The 24783-nt window shown below is 38.3% G+C and overlaps 1 protein-coding gene across 2 annotated transcripts in view; it reads right to left on the minus strand.

The window, feature by feature from the left end:
* EXT2 (exostosin glycosyltransferase 2) overlaps positions 1-24783 on the minus strand; it is a 78548-nt gene that overhangs the window by 21470 nt on the left and 32295 nt on the right. For both annotated transcript variants that reach the window (XM_064452296.1, XM_064452297.1), the window contains exons 7-8: positions 22208-22339; positions 9500-9689 (exon numbers count right to left, since the gene is read on the minus strand). In XM_064452296.1, the coding sequence (XP_064308366.1) occupies positions 9500-9689; positions 22208-22339 (322 nt within the window). The remainder of the gene's footprint in view (positions 1-9499; positions 9690-22207; positions 22340-24783) is intronic.

Consider the following 24783-nt stretch of genomic DNA (forward strand, 5'->3'; position numbering starts at 1 on the left):
TTCATATTCTGTTTCCTACCCGAAGGGTTTTCCTGAAAGACTGAAAAAGTGACTGTAAAACCTACCCTTATCTGGGTGGTCTTGTAGATCATGGTCTGTATTTGACAAGTATGCAGGTTCTTGTCCAGTTTTACTCACCTCTTTTCCTTCTAGTAGAAGGCAAGAGGCACCATCCCAAACACTGATGCACAGTTCGGCAGCTTGTAATATTGATTAGTAGCCAGTCGGAACAATTCCACCACGCTACTGATGAGCTCCAATGGAAGTCACACTCAGCCAGCAGCTGGGGAGATACAGCAAGTGCCTTGGGGCCACAACAAAAGTGTTCAAGAGCCATGGATTCCAATTACGGTGCAATGAGCTCATTTTACTCTCAGCATTGTAAGGTCTTTGAAATCCCTTGCTTGAACCATAATCTGAAACAATGATTCTAGTAGGACACCACTGAAATTCCAAAATTTTCACCTGATTAGTCACCCTAACCTCAGGAGGCAGTAATGCTGAACAACTGGAATCGTTTATTGCAAATGACTACTCTCAAGTCAACTCACTGCTTTCTTACTGATTTATCATACAACATGCAAGTATCCACATTTATAAGACAGTGACAAGTACCTCACAAAGACACATATCATGGCCTCAAAGATTGTGGACTGTTTAACATCTGCAAGCTACTTAAAGACCTTAGGCTAATTGCCTATATCGATAATCCCAATATTAGTATCAAGTAATTTTAAAGCAGGCTTCTAGATCCCCAAAAGACTCCATTGTCACAAGTGTTTCAGTAGCAATCAGAATTGTCATAGGTATGTTTGCATTTGTAAACTTGTATTTATAAGTATCAAAGTTTATTTTTTATACATGTTAAGTACTCTTTTATTCAGGCTTTTCTTCCTTAACTTCTGCTACACATGAAAAATAAGACAACCAAATTACAAAGATCTTATTTCAGTGCAGGAATACACTGAAACTAAAATTGAAACCAAAAAGTCACTAGGATTGAAAAATAATAATTCAGAAAAGCAACAAGCATGGATGCTTTAAAATTCTAGCTCTTTGGGAAATCAGCTGTTTGATAGCTTAATAACAGACATGCCACTTGCATAAAAAGATGGTAACAGAAGAAAAATAATGAAAAGTCTATGAAAAATGAAGGTGTAATCTACTTATAATCAGCATGCAACTCAGATGTCAGTAAATCCTGTTAAACCCACATGATTTACTAAGGACTTGAAAAGTCTCTCAAAATGACCAATTCTCAAAGAGAGGTACGCTACTGCAAAACATCTGTGTTTTGAGAAACATAATACAAAATTCCTGAATTGGGAGTTTAATTAATGAATGGAAAATATTACCATTTTGGAGAAATTCTGAATAAGACACTGGGGTACCAGTTATGCTGCAGCATGCAAAATGAAAGAAACATAAGACTATTTGTTGCCTAGAGGCTGATCTGATCCTGAAGGTTGCTGTACTTACAGCGATGGAAGCACATGGGAGATGTCACGACACAGTGACACCTGGGTAGCCACTTTGGCAGCCTGGGCAAAAATTACTATCACGAAGAACAGCGGGCTGGGCTCCACTCAGAGATGCAAGTATTCAAAATTAGCCCTGCTGCAGGAACTCCAAAAGAAATATGGAGTCAATAAAAAAAGTCAACAGCTACTTCAGAAGTCAAAGTTCTAGAATCCAGCAGGAAGGTTAAAACTGTCTATATTTATTTTAAAAGACCACAAAAGAAGCATATTTCTACTTTTCTTTTTTTAACACATAGGAGGAATGCGGCTTAAAGACAAGTCAGAGGCAGGGTCTGCCACTTCTGTAATACCACGCTCTGAATTTTTAGATACTGCTTGGAAAGTTATGAGAAAGTTCAGCACTAGCAAAACATACAGGGGGAAAATTCTCAGTTTAGTAGACTTTATTACAACCAAGGTAAAAGCACATGCTTTAATCTTACAGTAAGAGGGCACTGCATCATTTAACAGAGTATGACAAAGATAAAAGAAGCCCAAGACAAGAAGGCAGACAAAGTCTTGCAAGATGGCATGAGAAACTTTAAGCATACAAAAGTTAAAATGCATGTTTAGACTATGAATTATTCTTACTTCTTTTAAAACCAATGAGGACTTTCTGTGAAGCAGCAGAAGACAGAGGTAAAATACAACAGTAAAGCTCTCTGGGGTGCATAAAAGAAAACCTATGTATACACAGAGTCTGAAGAGAATGACAGGCCCCTCCTATTACACATTGTACTGAAATAAATGAGAGAAGAGCGGTTGAATAACACTTACACTTGCTTTTTGGCAACAAAGCTGAGGGCATTCTTGGCACTTTGTGCTATTTAGCACTACTGATGCACTGATTGCAGGAGCTGCCCACAGAAAACAGCATGTGGTCTTCTAAACACAAAATCAGCAGTTTCCCAACTTTTCAGCTTCTACTTCTAATGGGCTTACAATCCCTAACAACCACGTACATGGCTGTACTTCTGGCCAGCCCACAATCCCACCATTAAGTCCTGCAAGTCCGCATCTCACAGCAAATTTTTCAAGCATGATTTCAACATGATTTCCACAAGCTGCAGGATCAAAACAAGTGCCGTAATTACACTCCCATTTAAAACACTATACAGAAGAGTAGCAAAACCCCCCTCCTCTCCATATCTATTTCTCAGCTACAGCTCCCAATGAATCACATAAAGACAAGGAAGAGAAGGAAGGACAATCATGAGAGAGAGGCAATTTCATTATAACCTAAAGGAACACCCTCTCACACCAAAAAACCCTTTCACTTTCCACACCTCCCTAGGCTTGCCATCAGATGTTTGTAACAAAAATTTAAGTAACATAAGCTTGCAAAGAGTATTAATTCATATTAAGCTCAGATTTCCCACAACTTCTGTGAAGCCCACTTGGAACTGTAAAAAGGAAAAACCTTTCCAGAAGTTGTGCAAGGTAGATCAAGATCAATAAAAAACTGGCAGAAAACATCTCTAAACATGCTCCTCTGTACATATCTGCAGCTGCACAGAATCCCATCCACCACGCTCAACTCTCATAACTGATCTTTTATAAAATGCTTTATTTGATACTTATTCTAACTGGTCTATAGTAGTCTGTAGGAATTCAACTAATTGAACATGGATGATAGAAGCCTAAAAAGTACTTTTTCAGTCTCAAAGACTGAATGGCAGAAGTCAGATGGAGTCTGAAGTTTCAAAAAACTGTCAGAAAACCAACATCAAGCAGGTTACATCTATTTATTACCAAAATTCCTTCAATAATGGCTGACTGAAAAAGTCTGTCCAGGCATTTCAACTGCTCCAACTTAGAACTATCTGTTCAAACCAGGAGCTTTCTACTTACATTACAAAGTTTACATTGGTCTACAGTAATGCATAGTGTTCCTCATATATAACAAAACAGAATATTGGTTTATAGGACATTATTTAGAGCCCAGTTTTGCTAAGAAGGACTTGCTGAGCCAAATTTCTAGACTTCCTTGGGAAGCAAAGTGTTTGTAATATGATTCATGGAAGACTAAAACCATCATGAATTAATTCTCCAGCTAATCAAGGAACATGGCATTAAGCCCATCATCAAGATGCCAAATTAATTCAAAACCTAAAGAGAAGTTTAAAAACTCCATTCCTACCAGTGCTGACTATTAAGTCACAGTATGCACAAAAACCTGCCACTGAAGATTTTTTAAATCGTATTTTTAAAGTAAATGTTTCCTTAAGATACAGTAATCCACAGGATACTCAGGTTCCTTATCCTCAGTGTTTTATATTGATGTTGTCCATTAACAGTACTGAAATACAAAGATGATCACTGCAGTAATAACCATATGCCTTATAGTCTGCATCTTAGTCGAACTTCATCTGCAACTTGGCTCCAGGAACCACTACCAATACAACTACACAGAAAGTACATGTTCTTTAAAATACACTTTTCATTTTTATAAAACTGAACTTAAAAAGGAATCAAGCTACACGATATGTAGCTTGTTGCTTGTTTACTAACAGTAAAGCATTTATACATTTTTGTACCATTTATGTGGTAGACAAAATGGTTTATTCAATTGTCTGAAAGAAATGTGATGAAACATCAGCGGAAATTTCTATCACAGACTATTTTCTTGAATTTCAGAACTAGCAATTTAGACAAATACAAATGAAAGGGCAAAAGTATTTGGCTGATGGAGAAAATGAAAAAAACATCCTGTCTACACAAATATTCCCAGCAGCAGACACTTGTACCACAATGTTTATTTTAATGGATGGGGGGGGGGAATAAATCTTTTTTTTCCCCCTATAATATTTCAAACCTTTCAATTTTTATTAATATTATACTGCAGCCATGGGCCTGCTGACATTACTGCTGGGTTGGCAGGCTTCTTGCATACCCTGCATGGCTGAGAATATATGCAAAACTCAGCCAAAGACCGAGCAGAGCTCATATCCCCTAAATCCAGAGAGCACTTAATATCAGCAAGATGATTCTATGAAGCTTTAAGGTTCCTGATTAAAATCATCATCAAATATTTTCTCTCTGCTATTTCACATATAAGGTCCAACATTTTTATCATCACAAGCCCTCTAAAAACTTCAAAATGTTTGCACAAGACATCCATGTTACTCAGATTCATCTGTTGAAGCTGTATTTTTTTTCTTAAGACACTGCTCATATTTCGAGTTCAAAACCGAAAGATTAGACCTTTGGTTTCCAGTCTCACGCAAAGCAAAGTGTTCCTACTTTGGCACACAGATTCTGCAATGACTTCAAAATACACTGTAAAGCTTTCACTTATGTCTATGATGTCTATCAAATAGAAAGTATGGGAAGGCAGTGTGCTGAAGTAAGCAAAATAAAGGTTAAAGCACATGACCTTTTTGAATCAATTCCTTGCCCTGAAGCTGAATTACCGAGTGATGGTGAAGACTTCACCTCTGTGTACCCCAATATCTAAAGCTGTAAATTGAGAACAACCAGTTTATCTACTGGTTATATAGGCAGGACACATACATATTTGTAAATGTTTTGAAGGCACTCAGATTAAATTAAAACCACAAAAAAGCAGTTTCCTTTAATATAAATATTTTACTTTTATTTCAAAGTAGACATTAACTTTCTAATTAGACATATTGGCATCTACCTAATAATAATGCCATGAATAATGCTACTTACATAGTACTTTTAAACTATAGGTCTCAAAGCATTTATCTAAGACAGTATTGCTGTATTAATCTTACAGACATGGAAACTGCAGCACAGTAAGAAAGGAGTTGCTCCCATTCAGCAGGCAGAAGCTGTATCTGGTCAGTGCCCCAGCTATAAGAAGTATCTGCCCAAGAAAAAATAATTGAAACATTGGGGTTTTTTTAAGTGCTCATTAATTTTTGTTTATTTCTCAAGAACCTTGTGATATAGCCTATGCATCCTTCACTGTTTTCAGGTACCAGCATGGCAAAACAAGTAGAAACTCAGAGCAGACAATTGGGTGACTAAGGATCAGTCATTTAAGCTTGTACTACTCACCTTGTGTTTCCTTCATACTCAGTGGAGGAAAAACCTGTACTTCTGGAGGGATGATTTAGTTCACCCTAAAATAAATACCTAATGCAAGCTAGATGGAGATACTTGTTTCTTTTCACTGATTTCACTGCATTTCACTGAAATGCAGAGTGATAAGCTCAGACTTGCACAAGTACCTCTCAAACATTTTAAGTTATGAGAGTAGCCCCTGCAAACTCATAGGACAAAGGGAAAAACACTGTCAGTTGCTACTGATTTCTAGCCAATATATATGTAGCTACTTTTTCTCCAACTTCACACTTTCCTACATTATTTGCGTGAAAAATTTCCACTCAGGTGTTCATTTAAACAGTTGTTTATTTATTACCAGCCAATGGGACAAAAAATTTGTAGGTCATACCAGAGCTGCATCTGCCTTGACAAGCCTAGATTTGCAAGGAGTTTGCTCTCCATGCACCTTGCACACTCCCCACACCTGTCACCACTGCACAGCGCAGCAGCTGAGATCAGCTACAGTGTCTTACCTGCACTGAGGGATGCTCGGCCGTACTGACGGCAGAGGGACCACAATTCAGTTTTGTCATTCATCTGACAAAAATCACCATTAGTTCATTTTCAGGTCATGCTGACAAATATACCTTTCACTCAAACTTTACTAAATGCTGAGGACAAGCAAAAAGTGATTTTTATCTTATGGAATGTCACATTTGTTGAGAGTTGCAGAATCTTAAGTTTTGTACAATACTTAGACTATTTCATTTTCATTCTGTTTTCCTCTCAAGGCCTGAGCTTGCTGAGTTTCATTACATAAAGGCATTATTTAAAGTACATAAGAATTAATTTAAAAAACAAAACAAAAAACAGCATGAATTTTAGAATTTGCACATACTTTAAAACTTTCCATTCCTAGGGAAAAATTCCCTCTATTTCCAATACATATTGTTGTGATAACAATGTAATTTTCAATTACAATATTTTTCTGGTGTTGACAGAGGAAAGAAAGGAGCAGCCACACATTGTATTTGTGTGGCACAGTGCCAGCTACATCTCAGGAGACCTAAATCCAATTCCCAATTTACCACGCATAATCACTAAGGACAACAACTCAGTGTCCTTCACCCAGACCTGCCACTTACACATGCAAAACAAAACAAGCACACATAGGGTTGCAAGGACAAAAGCCAAGATTTGCTTCTGTACCAAAATGTGTCCCTTACATGGTAAGGACCAGGAAATATAGCACTTGATGCTTTAGGAGGTTAAGCACCTCAGCTTTACTATAACCAATTAAAAGCGAATAGCCATAAAAGTGCAGATACTACTGTAGGGTAATAAACCAGACTTTATCAGTGGCAGTGGTGCACATTACAAACTTCAAACTCATTCCTTGCTCTAATCCATCAGAAAATTCCTGGCTTTAACAGGCTATAAACAGCAGAAGCTTTGAAGTCCAAGGATTAGGATCACTAATAGACAGACTGAACGAGAGACTGGCTGAAGAGCCAAGTGGAATGCCCTACATGGATCTGGAATAAAACAAGTTAATTTAATCAAACTGACCTCTCTCTAGCCATAGGCCAAGAGATTACAATGCTTATATCAGCAGCAAATGGACAAGGGACACTAAAAACAAAGAGTTATTTGCTTCAATGCAATACTTAGGCTAAGGTAAGGGCAAAACCGCCTATGCTTTCAACTGTGCTCTCAAATCCACAATTTTAAGCTCTACAGGAAAATGCCTTGTTTGTTTTAAGCTACTTTATGACAGTGGTAATCGAGGCAGGAAAAAAAAAGAAACACTTTGATTTTCAAATATTTCTAAACGCAAATTTATTAGAATGATTTCACAGAAAAGATCATTCTAATAATTTATTTGTTTTTATATTCCTGTATCTCAGACTCACACAAGGGAAATGTGGAAGCAATCCATCTGGGTTAAATCCACCTGCATTCAGTGCTCACATAACTGAATATAACACTAAGCATTTTTTGCTTTTAGAAAAAAAGCTTCTTACTGCAAAAATTCCAGTTATTATCAATTTATACACAACACTTCTCACTCTAAAGGATTACAAAACATTTAATAACCAACTGCACTTGAGGTGTTTAGCACAGCAGTATTACAGAACGCTTTTTAAAGCAAACAATAAAGCTACTCTGCTTTAAACTGGAGCAAGCTGCCAAGATGGCAAATGAGCCAAGTGAACGGTAGCAATAGCTTGGCTCTGAGAAGCTGTTAGAAGATGACGAATTGAGACAAGTGTTCAGGGATTAATTTTCACATTGTGCCTGCTGCTATGCAGTATAGCTAACTTCGAAGAGTAGGAACAGCAGCAGCTGAAGCCTCTGAAAAGAGAATTACAAAGCAAGGAGTCCTAACGACATGCTTCATTCACCACAGAACACAGAAGAATCCACAAGGTTCTGTACCACCAAAGAGAACTTTTTTTTTTTAACACATACTCCTAGAAGACATTTCTTCTCCCACAAAATCACCACATTTTCAGATGAGAATGACCGAGTCAACTGTACAGCATACGGGAAACAAACTCGTTTACACCTACTATATCTAAAGTATTTAACCAAGAATGAGAAGAGGTGGCTTTAATTGCCCAGAACAATGCTCAGGATTTTAGTATTAGTGTTTGGAACTTGGAAGAGGCTCATCCTAGGAAGCAATAAGCATGGAAATAAAATGAGCAGCATTGGAGCGTCTGTCTGGCACTGGAAGGGATTACCACAGGCCAAGACCTTTAGAGGGGGCAATGCCTCCTGGCTCTCCCATTTACTCCATGGTGATTTTGTAAACAGATTTGCCAAGGTCAGGACCTCTGCTTCCAGCTGAGGACCTGGGAGAAGAGTAAGAGCAGCATGGTCTTGTGAGGCAGACAGCCCGGGGCTCGGAAAAAAGGGAGCTAGTGGGAGACAGAGCAACCACAGTGTGTGCAGTGGTGTTATATGGAAGGAGATGGAGAAACATGGGGTTAGGATCTTGGGTTTGAAAGCACAGGCAGCAAGCTGTGAGGACTGGGCAGCCTGAGACTGAGGTCCTGGCACGAAGGGATACAGTACGGCAGCATGCCAGGCAAGCAAATACCCATGCCGGCAAAGCACACCTCAGCTACTGAAAATTAAACAAATTAATTCAGAGATTTACAGCTCTGAGTTCACACTGGAGTCATTAATATACTTTTGAAACTGAATCTTCTTCCAAAAAGCTACACATTAAAATCACTTGGGAAAAGGTCTGTCAATGTGCCCTCATTTTACAATAACCATGAATTAAGAAAAATTTAAAATATCACGCGGATTTCAGACTCTCTCATAAAGACTATGAAAAGCAGCACAGTATCATATGTGCTGGAAACAGAAACATTTAAAAAAGACACAGATATCTTGTCTTACCGCGCTAGTTGTAGGATTTTCACAAGATATTCTGGTGGTGCGGGAACTTCTTTTCAGGCACCCAAAATGTCCCAAGTTTTCACTTCATCAGTCAAAATATTCACTTATTTTATAGCTCCAAGCATTCAAACTACCTTGCCACATTTGCCAAGAAAACAGTCTAGCAGAAATAGTATTCACTGCAGTGAGAGAGTGTCTACACAAAAATAAAACCAAGCGCTGACAAATCAAAGATGGGTCTCTCCTCACCACTCCCCAAAATAAAGTACAGAAATGTTTCTGTAACTATTGCATCTGTTACCTTTTATTCAGAAGTTAGCAGCACAACCACTGTTATGCTTTTTTCTTTTAATCTACTTTGGCTTTTCTCATTTCACCTTCAAAAATATTGCCACAAAAAAAAATCCAAATTTATTATCTTGAAAGTAAGCATGAAATACTTTTCAAAGACATATTAATGGCATAGAAGAGAGGTCATTCTGTAACAGGTGCTAGTAGGCATGCTACCCCCAGTTTCACCCTCCTCCACCACACCTACCATGGGGTCTTACCTTCTGGTGGATTCTTATTCTGGTTGTTCCAGACAACTAACAATTTCGATAGACTAGGCACTTTAGACACCTCCGTGATGACTCGGAAAAGGCTCTCCACCCGGTCATATGTCAGAACTATAGCTGTGAAACCTTGGGACTGAGGTGGGATCAATGGAAGGAAGAGCGGGTTGCTCACACTGCTCCATTTCTGTGAAGGAAAACAAGAAAACAGGAAAACAATAGGATTAAACTGACTTATCACAGTAGAGAGTAGTTATTACAGTAGGGAATAATTCATGTAGCCAAGACCTAACCGTCAGATTTGGAATTTGCTCAGATCAGGCAGGTTGCCTCTCCAATTCTGGCAACGGTGAACTTCAGCAATTTCTCAAAACCTTTACTCCAACCTCCTTCGCAATTCAATTTTCATTTTTGCCTAGCTGTAACGTTGCAAACAAGAGGGGTTTTAGGGAAGGAATAAAGTGAAAGAGGCTGTAAGATTTGTGGAGAAGGAAACCAAGCTGAATTTCGAACCCAGCTAGCATGACTCAATTCTCATTTACTAATCACTATTTCAAGTCAGGTCTCAATAAACAAGGAGAAACTCAATCATCACTACAATTTCAGAAGCAAAAAAGAGTTAACAACAAAACCAAAGCAGCAGAAACATAAACCTGGCATAAAATATGTACCCAAGTAAAAAAGGCGAAACCAGGCACTAAGAGGAATAGTGTACTAGCTTCCACAAAACTGTGTTTGTTCAAAGGTGAAAAAAACACCCACTGCATTTAAAAAAAAAAGGCATGAGATGCAAAGATGAATTCAGAGAGTTCTCGTGAATTTTAACGAGGGCATTCCTTTTAAGACTTTAAAGGTCTTACTTCAATACACTGCCAGCTTAAGGAAGCCAGCTCAGCTGGCAAAAGACAAGACAGACAACTAAAGCCTCACTGAATGTGCCAACCTCCTTTGGGGCTGACAACGTGGGGGAGGAAGCAGTGAAGGGACGATTCAACAGGAAAGAAAGCGCTGGCATTTCAGTCTCAACTTCTTCATTCCAGCTGATATTCCAAACAGGGGTCAGACAGAAAAGCAAAGTGAAAAACAAGACCTTTTGGGATGAGGTGAAAAAGGGAGTTGGGAAAGCAGAAACTGAGTGATGCTTGAATCCTAGCCTGTAAAAACTATGAGCGCTCCTAAGAGGTTAGTAACTACCAGTAGTTTACAGAAATACTGCAAGAATCTCCAGCTAAACTTATTCCATAAGCCTGCTTGTATCAGGAGGAAAGCAAGTATTATAGACTCAGAGTAATCAGCTCATATTTGCAGGAAATAAACTTTGCAATTTTCCATTTCTTTTTTTAGTCTTTGGGTTACTTTAAAGACCCAACAATCAGCCTCCTCATGTTTAGTGGTTAGACACCTCTAATTAGAATAACTTCAAGGATGAGGAGAATAGAGAGCCTATTTACTAAAAGAGATCATAACATTTTAACCATTTTGGTAAATGAGAAAAATATATTATTTGAATATGATTTTCTTCTACAAACACATCAACACTGCAGGGGGTATAAATATGTGAGGCATTTAAAGTTAAACACAGCATGGGAACTCTGTTTTATCCAGGATGGTCTAAGGGTATGTTCCAGGCAGGGATCTGTCAGTAGGAATAATACCCTTTAGATGACTCCCTGAAATAGTTGGAAAGACGGACTAGTCTTCAGCTACACATACTTTATCAATTCTGGTTCAAGTAGCATTCAACATAAACTGTTTGTGAGGCTTGTAACGGAAAGCATCAAGTTCTAGTTTTTACCCAACAGGACTAATACTATTTCTACATTATTCTAACAGCATAATATGGAACTTCAGTTCATGAAAGGGACATGGCTAACTGTGATAACAGAGGACTACACTCAGTAATTCAGAAAAATATATACCCATTACTTCAGCAACTTATATGTGCAGAGACAATTCTGATCTTAGATTATTAAATTTTATAAAATTAAAGCTTTTATATATACTTCTGCTAATTTTACGGGAAGACTGGTGGCAGATAGGGACAGCCCTCTGATTTTGCTCCAGCTTCAACAATTCCTACAGCAAATCATAATCGAAAGGTTATCAGAGCATAATCCCCCTCATTAAAGCTTTACAGACTCGTTTCCACACAAGCCCCACCCCAAGACTGCTATTACCCAAATTACCCTTGTAATGTCGAGCAGCTTCTTAAAACAACTTTCAGAAATGTCTTTTCATTAATACTTGAAGCAGAGGTTTAACATCATACTCAGTAGAGTGCCAAGAAAATCTTACGTTTCTGCCCTACAAGAAGTAGTAGTAAATGATAGAGTAATCTACAGACAATGCTGTATTTACTACTTACGGGTGAGTACTGCCACCTAAATTAATGGCTCCCACTTGAAGTTTATCTAGCAACTTTTTCTCTCTGGCCACAGCATTTCCTAACAAATTCCTTGCTATAACATCCTTGGAAAAGGATTATTCCTTTTCTATCATCTATGATTATTTTAGGTACCTAAGGAAAAAAATATAGATGTACGTGTGCCAGCACATGCATACGTGCCTAAAAAAAACCATCATGCTTTCTCTTAAAAACCTACGTTTTAGGTACATGACGTAAATCCCAACCTTTACTACTTTCAGAAAGGCATGAAAATCCTCCCGTGCTGGTTATAACTTAGGAAAAATAAGGCAACTTTTGAGGTATTTTTGCTCATGCAACCTACTAAAGGATGATGGAGGGAGAGAAAAGCCTGTAGACACTCACTAATGGATAGGAGAACCGAGCCTCTCATTTGAGAAAAACATTTCGAAAAGGCAATTAAGCATCTCTCAAGTGCCATTAAAAGCCAACCCCCTGCTGCCTGCCTGAAGAGTGTGTCTACAGTCTGAGACCTATTGACCCCACTTTCTGCAGGAAATCAGGCAAATTCAAGCCTCCATAATTTCCTAAAGTCTTCCAGATTTCTGCTTGGGAAAAGCAAACCATACAGGCAATTAATTCAACAGCAACCTAATTAAATCTCCATTATGGCAGCAAAGCATGAAATGGGTAATGACATAAGGATGGGTTCTCTGTCATGGTTTTAGCTGGGATAGAGTTGATTTTCTTCACTGCAGCTGCCATAGTTCTGTGCTTTGGTCTTAGTATGAAAACAATGTTGATAACACACCAACGTTTTGGTTGTTGCTGGGTAGTGCTTGTACTAGTCAAGGACTCTTCTAGCTTCCCATGCTCTGCCAGGTGCACAAGAAGCCGGGAGGGGAGGGGGCACAGCTAAGACAGCAGATTCAAACTGGCCAAAGGGATATTCCATATCATGTAACATCATGCTTACGTTAACTGGGAGGAGCTGGCCGGGGGAGGGAAGCGGCAATAGCGGCTCGGGGACAGGCAGCGTCGGTTGGCAGCTGGTGAGCGGTTGTATCGTTTGTGTTTCTGTTTTTTTTCCCTTTTTCCCTTTTCCTTTTTATTATATTATCATTATTGTTATTATTATCATAATCATTATTATGATAATTATTATTTTCTTGTAATTATTGAACTGTTCTTATCTCAACCCGCAAGTTTTTTTTTGTGCTTTTGCTCTTCTGATTCTCTCCCCCATCCCACAGGGGTGGGGCGAGTGAGCGAGCGGCTGCATGGTGTTTAGTTGCCAACTGGGGCTGAACCACGACAGTTCTCCCAAGTCACTGCTCAAGAAACCAAGTGGTGAAGGAACATTTATTCCAGTCCCATCTTTATTAACATTCTTCACAGAAAATTCACAGGAACTTTCACTCTCACAGAGAAGAGCAAACAGCAACAGTGGACTGATCATCCATCACCTTTCTTTGACAAAGTGCTGACACTCAGCTGAGTTGATAAGACAACCCTTCACTCTTGACTTCCCAGTTAATATGATTAGAGGAGCCAGGATAATTAATCTAAGATTAATAGGTTGTTTGCTGTGAATCATTTTTATGGGCAAAAGGATCAAGTTCAAATGCCAGTTTCCTAAGAGTAATCTCATGTCACTTAAGTCTCAGTCTCAGTTATCTGCAGCTTTCTGCAGTTCATAAGGAAAAGCCATGTCTTGCTGAATGACAGCAAGAACTTTGGGATAGCCTGAAGCTGCAGAGAGAAGAGAATTCAGGAATGGGTATGTATACAGGGAAGGATTCAGACTGCTGCAGCTGTCCCGGGAATGCTTTCCACAAGTGTGCATGTGTAATAATGCCTTAGAAATAAGGCACCTTCCTTTACTATAGATAGATCAAATATTGCTCTCCCTCTTGGTAATTAAAAACAACTTGATTCTATTTTAGGAAAAGTTAATACATTAAGGACAAAGTATCAAATGAGGTGAATTCTCGTTATGTGGAATGCTTAAGGTTGGTCTCGATGTGGAGTCTCCAGGTTCAAGTTAGTGGAGAAGTTTTAAACAGACCGTTCCTAGGAGGACAGAGAAGTGAGACAGATGGGAGCTTCAGGACATGAATGAGCACAACTGGACTGAGAACTGGCCAAATGCTACAGAGCCTCAAAGGTATTGGAAAAATACCAGAAATAAGAAAGACTGGGTCCTACCCCAAAATTTCTTGTTTGGGCGTACATTGAAAGAGACTTGACAGAAGACACAGCACACACGTTACAAACCACATCACAGAATGGTCTCTAGGCTGTGTAAGATGTCCCATATTACAGAAGAGAGTCAAGAACTTCCCAACTATCATTTAGTGGGAAAAATCAGCAACAGCACTTTAGAATAAAATTTCACTGCTCCCATGAACAAGCCAGTGGGCTTTCCTCCCTGTGTATTTTATTTTCAAACAACTAGACTCAGTGCTTGTTGTAACCAACATATTCGTGAAACCACACAGTCTGAACAACTCACTGACTTTCATAGCGCAGAAGTAAGGCCAACAGTGTGTTGAGCTTAAACAGTAGCTAAGCAGTTGTTCTACACATCTAAGCAAAGCAGCAATACATATCCCCTGCCTCTGTGGGTAAGGCTTTTTCAGCTGGGTTGTTCTGAATATCAATCTAACCTCAATGTGGTTTCAATTACGAATTACCAGACAAAAAAGTGCCTTGATTTATTCTATTTTGCTCCAATTATTCCCGATAAGTTTCTATTGAATACTTTGAGAAAGTATTTCATCATGCTTCCCATCCTCAAGTGGTCACAGGGCAAAGTCAAAGGAATTAACCCTCTCTGCTTCTTTAGAGCCAACCACAGTGCTTATACTCTGAAGCATCACCAAGTAGCACTGGCCACCATTTCATGTTTTGATGAAGATTATAAACCCTCCTCAAAAACAGTTTAGCCACAAGACACACAGGAGTTTCTACCTATTCCTTCTGGAATGATGAAACCTGATACTGTCAAGAATCATGAATTTTGATTGCCAAAATACATCACGTAGTTATAACACTAAGTTATTCAGCATAATTTTTGTTTATGCGCTAAAATCTAATCAGCTGTCTGAGCTGTTCTGACAGAATCTATTGCCTGAGCACCTTCTTTGATATAAAAACTCAGCTTCAGGTTCATCTCTTCAACTCCTTAGTTTCAATAATGTGTCAAAGGAATAGATTTGCAGTGAGGAGAATTATTAAGAACCAAGTTCGCATTTACAGTTGCCATAATACTTGTGCTTTTGGAATCCCTCCATCAATTTTACTGCCATTCTTTTGTAAGAATAAGAACGTTACAACATTATAACCTTAATAACAATATTCCAACAGTTAGGAAGAGAACTAGGAAAAGGATTCATGTTTTTCTGTGTTGCTTTATTTTTTCCTCCCCTTGGTGTAAGTCAACATAGCAGCTCCAGACCCAAAAACCCAGGTATGGCATAATCTGAACTGGGAAAACAGAGCTTAACATACCTTTCATGCTCCCAGAGCCAGAAAAGACAGGGAGTGCTGAAAAGATGACTTGTGAAATTCAAAGCAACAAAGTCCCTTTTTTTTTTTTTTTTTTTTTTGTAGTTAATGACTCCCATCACATAAGATAAAACCACACAGTTATGAAGCCACAGGAGGCACCAGGCAGTGCAACAAACAACATAAGAACAACAACAAGACCCTCGCCTTTGGACAGCAAAATTGTACAGTTTCTCTGGGTGCATCTCAAAACCAGCTTTACTAAGATTTAAAACATCTCTCTCACTTGCATGTTTAGGTGTCTACTTCTAAGCTAAAGACAGAGCAAAAAGCTCTTAGAGAAAATAAAACCCAACAGATTTAAATGGTTAAGAACTAAAACGTCATTCAAATAAAATAGATGAAATCCACTTTCCAATTCTGTCAACGAAATCCAAAAATTTGTTGTTCATGCCTCAAAGGATATAATTTACAATGGAAATAAACCGACGCACTAGATACTAGCCACACAACATAGCATAACTGTGAGGTTATCTATCACTGTCTAAGAGAAGAATCCTAAACCTAATGGGCAGGTAAGTTAAATAACCCACTGTTAAATCACATTTCACACACACACAAATAAATATCAATATTTAGAGCTGAATGCATGTGGTATACTCAACTTGTCCATAATATCAACACCAGAAAAACATAAGATAAACTGAAATTTATTCAGTATAAGAAAGAGCATCTATCTTCAAGCATGCTAAGTAACGCAAGATTTCACCCAGGTGATTTACACCATCACACAAGGTAGCTGGAAATGCAGCAGGAACAGAACCTAATATTGCTCAATGGAAAAACCACCAGATGTGCATTGCCCAGAGAAGTGCTAGCTTGTTCTCATTTGCAGGTAAATAAAAAAAGCGTATGTTAACATTTGCTTAATACTTTGAAGATGAGGAATGGTACTGGGATGGAAGTACAGTTATAACAATGGCATTATCTAGAAACTTAGGGCTGTAAAATACTAGTCAAAGATCTTAGAAATAGTTTAATTGGCAGAAGCCCACAAAATATTCTGTAAATTAACATCCTACTTAGTCTTTGCTACATGAATGGCGGTTTTTGCACTAAGTTAATTTGGCTATTTTAGTTTAAACCAAATGATGGTGCCTCACTGGGAGAAATGAAATCTGGTATGTTTATTGTTCAGCATAGTGATATTCTCAAGTGATTATTAAACTATGGTCTGTATCATCCAAGGTCAAAGCTTAAAAACAGTCCCCGACAAAAAAAGGCCTCTAATGTTTTATAGGTCTACATGACAGCTTGAAAGAATTTATAAACAGGCTTTAAAGAATTTCAACAAAAGCAACTAAAGAAATCTGGCAAAATCCTGTCTTAATTATTTTTCAGAAGTCCATATGTGTTTGCAAGGTATGAGGCAAAGTAAGAGGAAAATTTAAATAATGTACAAAAAAGCCCAAGTGAGAAAGTAATTTACTTCTACTAGAATGTAACAAAGTACTCAACTGAAGATAACAGCTTACATCTCAAACCCAGGTCATTAGTTCTAATCCAGCCCAAAGTGGTAACAGTCAGAAGGCACACCGCAGAAGCAGTCATTATCTGGCTTACCTGAACGTAACTGGTCACCCCTGCCCAATGGATAGTGGCTGGGCCAAGAAATACAAAAGGCATTAAACTCTCAAGCTTGCAGCAAAAGACTGACTGAGATAAAAAGGACTCAATTGGTCCAGGAATGAATTTGAGGCCCCTAAAACATCATTTGCCTCTCTTCATCAAAAGAAGGAAATATATTGCAGTGCATTTTTATCGAAAGTACTATTCCGTAACATATTAGCATGTTATATGTTACTAGTCTTTTACTTCCTCAAGAGGATAGTGGATAAGTAGGAAAGTAATCCACTTCATAACGTTTGGTTTTTTTTATTTAGAAAAGGCCAACAGTCTTCAGTCAACCCATACAAATACATAAAACTCTTGGATCACTTCCTCAATGTAATGTACTAAGTATGGTGTGCTGGTTTTGGCTGAGAAGGGGTTAATTCTCCTCACTGTGGGGGTCGGCTACCTTTCCAGCTTCCCGCGCTCTGCCGCGTGGCGGGGGGGGGCTGGGAGGGGCAGGGCCATGGTGGGGACGGCTGACCCCGACTGGCCAATGGCAGGTTCATTCCATACCACGTGACACCATGACCAATATATTGAGGAGGGGCGGTGGCAGCGCGGAGGCGGCGCGGTGTCGGGTCGGCGGGCGGCTGCGTCCCGTGCGGTTTGTTTCGGCGGTTCGTTCCCCCTCTCCCTTCCCTTCCCCCCTCCCCCGGGGCTTTGCGCCTCTCGTTGTTCTCCTTTACATTGCATTTCTACTGTTGTTTTTTTTAATTTTAATTATTAAACTGTTCTTATCCCAACCCACGAGCATTACCCTTCTGATTCTCTCCCCCATCTACCGGTGGGGAGTGAGCGAGCAACTGTGTGGGGCTGAGCTGCCGGCTAAACCACGACAGTCTGGAAACAACTGCATATGCATTTATCTTCTGTGTACCTTATACTCCCTCCTGCTGGAAAAACACCCTCCTGCACTACTGCTTCATCCACACTGTGGTGAAGATACTCAGGCAACAGCCTCATGAATATTTTGAGTCAATATAAGCCAAACTAATGCAAAAAAAAAAGCAGCCTTCTGGCCACCCAGTCCCTGCCTTGCTCCCCACCTCTCCTTTTTTCTTTTTTGCTGGGTAAGTTTTACATGAGGAAAATTATTTCGGTTAATTCACCACAGGTGAATTAGAAAATTCAAAAAGAAGGTAGCACATAGAGAAATTGTCATCTAACTGTAGAAGAGCGCAGGACTGCTTTTGGCATGAGTATCTGCTTATAGTGGTTTAAAATGTTTGGGAAACTACAGACTCAACACAAGGTGTTTCTTTGTGTTGAGACTTGAGGCATAGCTGAGGAAGAGAAATAAAGCTTATCTGTATGTAGATCTAGCCATGAGCACGCCTCACTGATTTTAAATGCATGAATATCACTTTCATGCTGCTTATCCAGGATAATAGCCATCAGATACAAAAAAATCTATGTGATTTTGCTGAAAAGAGAATAATCATAATTATATTTGCAGATATGTCCTAATTTGAAGTATCAGAGTTCAAAATAAAGTGAAGAGAAAATCTTCAGAAAATAGCATTAAGTCCCTAACAGTCCTACTTTGCAAGTGCCATCAAACTTGAGGCAGCCTTTTGTGAAAGATGCAGCTTTCTCTTCACAGGTATCGTGGTTACAAACTTAATCAGATATTTGAGGTTGTTAAAAATATCTTTTATCTAGCATACTTAGATGTAAAATGTTTGCTAACTCAATATAGATTCAATTCTACTGTACTAAATCAAAATAATAAAAGGGAGTACTATACAAAATCATAGGAAATAGACAAATTGGATGATGAATCTTAAAACTGGAAGCAAACCCATGAGAGGCTGCAATAGCTCAACAAAATGCAGAGCAAAATGGAAAATTATGAACTACCCTAATTGTCAAAGTAGAAACAAAGTTTTTACTGCTCTATTTTACACCTGAAACAGTTGTAACAGCCAAGCAGCAAAACACTTAACAATCGGGACATTTTACTAGAGCTCTATTTTTCTGTTACTTCTCGGGATCCTAGTGATGTACTAAGCAAAGTTCACCCCTATAAGCACACAAAGAAAAAGAAAGCTTAAACCAAGGAGACAGGCAGGTAAGCAACCAGGGCTAAGGATTCTCCTCTGCATGATGATTTGCACAGACAGCAAGCTCTTCCTTCTGTCAGAAAGGTGTATTTGTCGTAGCAAATAAGCTCATAAACCCATTAAAGCTGCCCTTTCCTGTATAAACATACCATAGACAAATCCATGCTCTCATTTTCAAAACCTCACTATTCAGAGCACAGGGATCCAAGCTCTATTAACAGCCTTGTGCTGATTAAAGAAATCACTGGCTAAATACAGTAAGCCTGTTCCCTTAAAATGGTGATTGCACCTCTGCACCCTCTGTAAACCTGCCTACAGCTTCTACGCACTCCTGCAAATCCTCATTCCTATCTAAACCGCGTAACAGGAACAAGAGTGTACAGAAGAGCACTGCATTTAATCCTGACTGACCACATGACCACAAGGAACAACAAGCAGAGCTAGAGGAACCGGATGCTGAGCCAGTCGAGTTCAAAGGCAGAATACATATGGCAAGCTCTGGAGGTACAGCTCTGGCCAGTAACATAATAATTTATGACATCCAGTTACTCGCACATTTCACTGTGGTATTAATGTTATCTCGCAGGTGCTTCGTTTTAAGTTACCTATAACCTGGCCCTGGGGCCAACCTGAAATTATTTGCTTTAAATGTTTCAATCTTGAGAGTTATTTAGAGAAGAATATGGCAATTTTCTTGTAAATGAGGAACACACACAAGTCATCTTTACTTATTTTGTCTTCTTATCAGAGTTAGAGGAGACACTTGCCATCTTCTGCTACCTCAAATGTACATATGTACCTGCTTTCTATGACGTTTTATAGAGGCTAACTAGAAACTGTAACAGTGATATAAGTGGACATTATGCTTGAGCTTAGATGAGAAACACACTCAGGCTCAAGTGGACCATTACTCCCGAGAAGCAGACACCAACTGTGGAATTACCACTAGTGCAATTATTTAAAAAAAAACAAACAAACATTAAAATAACCATTATTAAATTTATTGACTTATTAAATTTACTAGCAGATACTGTATATATCCTTCTAAACTGCCTGAAGTTAGGAATTAGCTGAGTCCTGAGAAATATGGTCCCCTATAGACCACAACTGTAATATGCTCTCGCCTCAAAGAGATAAAATACATTCACAGGAAAAAAAGTAATAATCTCAGAGAAAAATTGGAGAAGGCTCCAGTTATTTGCTTAAAATCAAAGAACAAGGGTTAAAACCTAACAGTATTAGCTGGCTTTGGAAAAGAAAAAAAAAAAAAGAGAAAAGAAAGCCTCCAGAAGGAAACTTTCACATATGCTCAGAATAGCTATCAAAATCCCCAGTTAAAGATATCACAGGATTCTGTACTGCTGTTGTACAAATTTAACTGCTCTTGAACAATTCCTGATCTGACTTCTATTTTCTTTAACTGACCCTCTGAGAAAGGGTAACAAGCAGTCTGTGTTGCTGGCTAATATGGAGCTTACACAGCCCATAAAGGAATGTTTAATGATATTTGTTTCATATTGAAGCAAGAAATGAATTCATGCACATATTAAGCAATTTTCATAGACTAGAATAAACATCAAATTGTTTCAACTGAGACATAAAACCACCAAGAAACTGACCATTCATGGTACAGGAGAGGCACGATACAAGGTGTTAACTCCAACGTCATGGACAAATTCAGGCCTGCCTAATTGCAGCCAGCCTTCTAACTTTTCTCTCCAATTGCACATTGATAAAATATTCCTGCCTACCCCTTGTACTGCTCTAGCATGCTATTGCTGTTATGTGTTCCTCCACAGTTTCAGAGTTCTGTATGTTGCCATGTCTCTGGTCATAAGCCTTCTGCTTAAGAACCTCTAGGTTGAATGACTAATAGAAATATTTTTTTCCAAGTATATATATAAAAAAAGAGCCTGTTTGTTGCTCAGAGTAAGATTAGCTTCCCCAGAAATGGGTGGGTTTCCAGTATAGGAGCGAACCCAAGAGAAGATGGTTTTGTGTCCCTTTAAAGACTGAGTAATCCTAAAGCCATTTTCTTCATTTTACTAGATTTTTCAGGGCACTTGTTTTGCTAGCATAATCTGAAGGCATTAAGATGCTTTGAACCCCTTCTTGCGGAGTATGCATGTACTTCTTATGCAGCTTAATTTCTTCCTTAAATATTGACAAGTGCCACGTTTGCTCTCTAGGCAATGACAACAGTAGATTACTAATGCCTTTGGCTAAGCAATGGAAAATCATCTACTGAAACCCAGCAATGAGCTGCTTGCTCTTTGTCAGCAAGTGGTCACACTCTATCGGTCTGAAAGTAAAACACACTCTACTCCTGAGCACACCTACCCAGGTTTCAGAGAAACTCCCTAAACCATCATAAAGTGAGACAGTTAACAAGTTTGGTTTTATTAGTAAAACAAAACTATTTTTTATATTTTGACACAGAGAAAATTAACTGATTATGAGTGAAAATCATCTGCAGGCTTTTATATAGTAAAATACCAGAACCAGCTGCTTGGCGCAGGTGGTTAATTAATACTCCAGTGTTCCTTCTTAACAGAGGTGGGTTCAAGTGGTGAAACTTTTAAAACAAAAAAACACAGCAAAGCTTTGATCAACTGTTTATGTATAAGAGAAATTATGTAGAAATAACATTAAGAAATTGCAGGCATAGGAATGATCAGCTATTTCATCCGAATTACACGAAAGAGCCTTGCAGCTTGCTTAATATCTTCAGTATTTTCACTGACATTGCTCATTTTTAAAAGCACTAAACCCACAACAAATTCAACAGAAGAGTGTGTGTGTGTATGCATGCATGAAAAATAAATAAATATACAAATAAGCAAGCAATTTAGTGTGTGCAACAGGAAAATTTAAAAGTTTGTGTTTCACTGTCAGGACATAAAATGAACTGCTAGTTATTTTGCCAGTTGTCATAAAGTATATTAGCTTCATCTGTGCAAGTTACCAACACAACACGTACACACACAAACACACATACATAGAATTATTACCAAGTTTCATAGTGCATACCTTTTATATGAGAAAAACACAAGCACACAATTTGTTTTCAGTGAATCAAACTGATTTACTTACCACAGCTGGGGGATCATTCCATTCTTCATAAGAAATGGCAGCATATGGGTAAATTCTATCATTGATAATCTGAAGAGTTGCAAGAGCAATTGCTTTCATCGATTGAAAATATGCTTCCCAGAACCACCTTGCCTGTGAAGAGAATAAAGATCACTTTCACACTGCACAAATCCAGTCCTTAATCTTGGCTTGCCATTGCTTCATGCAGTCCACAAGTCAGGTGGAAATTAAATTAGGAGGCATGTTTATTGTAACTAGGATATTTCCATAGAGCGTGAAGGCTTCAAATTCAACCCCACCCCCAAAAAAACAGGATTTACAGCCAATAAAAAGAAGCAGCGGCATACTTTGCAAGTGATTAAATAGAATGAGAATACTTTAAGGAATTGGTTACTTTTACACTTTTGTCATACATTTTCCTCTTGAAAAATGTCAAAAGCAGTCTGACCACAGAACAGAAGAAATTGCTGTTATACTCCGTTTCTCCAAGACAGAGGAATTCACAGTGCAGCCAAATAAAAGCACACAGCCTAAAAGGTGGAACTTAAAAAGTCACCTTTGAACATCAATATTAGAGACAGTTGATCAGCTAGGGAATTTCAGTATTCATGAAGCCTAGCAAACTAATACCTTCCCAAAAGTCTTCCAAAACCAAGTATTCTTTACACAAGTAAATATTAAGATTTTTACATAAAAGTACATGCATATGCCAATTTTTTACAGTCATTAATCTAGGCTAATTTACAACACTGGATGTGTAAAACTGCTGAAATGAAGCATGCGATTTTCTTATACAGAGATGCACTGAATTTCACAGATGAGTCATTTTCAAGCTAAGAACCTGTATAACATTGTAATCTTGTTCCAGTTGCTATGTAAGACAGAAATGCTGAAAGAAAGCAGGGTTTTAGAAATGAAAAAGTTGACTTATCTGATTCTCTGTTAGAGACATAAACGTACTTTTTAAATGCCTAGAACCATCAAATGATCCTGTAGGACTCCATCCAGCTCAGAAGGAAACATGCTTTGCCAATAAATGTAAGTTCAAGTGTTTGGCCCAAGAGACGTGAATTTTTTCCAACATAATTTTTCTTCAGGAAACTCCAGCACCTTGAAGTGTCCAGAAGGTAACTGAATTTGCAGTCTTTCTATGGTTCAGTATCAACCATAAGAGTATGCGTTTGGATCCAGGTTATAGAACAATTAAAACAAAATATATTTTTTTTAATAACTGGAAGCTTAAGAAGCTTTCAGAGCTGGAACACAACTGAAGACAACATACAAATTAGGGCAAGTGCTATTTTACTCTTGCTATGGATTCCTTAAACCACAAAAAGGCTCTACAGACAGGCTGGTTTAAATCACATGCTATGAGAATATGAAATAATATTATTTAGAATATTAAGTTACTGAAGGTATACCAAGGTTTTGGAGCTACAGACTTTAAGATGAACCAAAAATAACTCTCTTTTAGCTGCTGTTTACAAGTTGCCAGCATGTCTCACTCTGCAAGTCATGACTTTTTAATAGGAGACATAAAGTAATTCCTACATGTACACTTCATGCTGGAGCATTCCTAGGCTAAATAACAGGGTACAGGAAAGATTACAAGTAGGGAAAATGCAAATGCACAACGAAACTTGCACATATGCATGCATACGCTACCCTGTACTTCACTCTGAGTGTAAGCTACAGGAGTCAGAACTAAAGGCTTGTTGCCAAAACACTGGCCCTAAAGCTCTGCACTGTGGGTAGTCTGTAGAACAGGTTCTTCAGAATAGTTCTGTTAAATACTTAAGATTAAAAATCCGTGTTACAATTAAAAAAGCAAACCAGGATAGAGGCAAGTGCTCACTGGAACACTGCTTTTATTGTAAGAAAACATTTAACAACCATAAGCCTTACTACTTCTGAATATTTCAAAATTTTATTAAGGAGACTGAAGAGTATGTCCTAAAACTACACTTCTCTGGAGCTTGATGTCCAGAGAGAGTGCAAAGCAATTTTATTCTAGAATGGAATCACTTCCCTCTCCTTATTTATCTCCCTGGTAGGACTTAACAGCTGGATAACAGGCCGATTACCAAGAATATAGAACAAAATAAATATTAGGTCCAACTGTAAAAGCAGAAGAATTATAGAAACAGATAAGAATAAATAATGTCTGCCTTCCTAAAATACCAAAAAGACACTAAATAAAGCAAACACCACACACTAAGCAGACTTCAATATTCCTTTCCCTATGCCCCATTTCTTAACACAAATTTATTATCCAGAACTCGGCAGCAACTGATTTAAAAAGAAAACCAGAAGTAGATTAAGAGTTAAAGTTGACCAGAACAGTGAACCTCTCTATTAAAATATCCTGAATAAACAAGAGTAAGAACACAGATTTCAAATTTCATTTTTACATCAGATAACAGTTTAAAACCACTGCTATAAGCAGCAATTAGTAGGAAGGAGAGATTATTTTATGTAACCTTTTAACATAAAACTTTATAAAGCAATTAAGTAGCTATTGACTGTGAAATACACAGAACTGTGTATTTCATTGTTATTAAATGACAGCATTCCTA

This window comes from Phalacrocorax carbo, chromosome 5, assembly GCF_963921805.1.
Source record: "Phalacrocorax carbo chromosome 5, bPhaCar2.1, whole genome shotgun sequence".
NCBI lineage: Eukaryota > Metazoa > Chordata > Aves > Suliformes > Phalacrocoracidae > Phalacrocorax > Phalacrocorax carbo.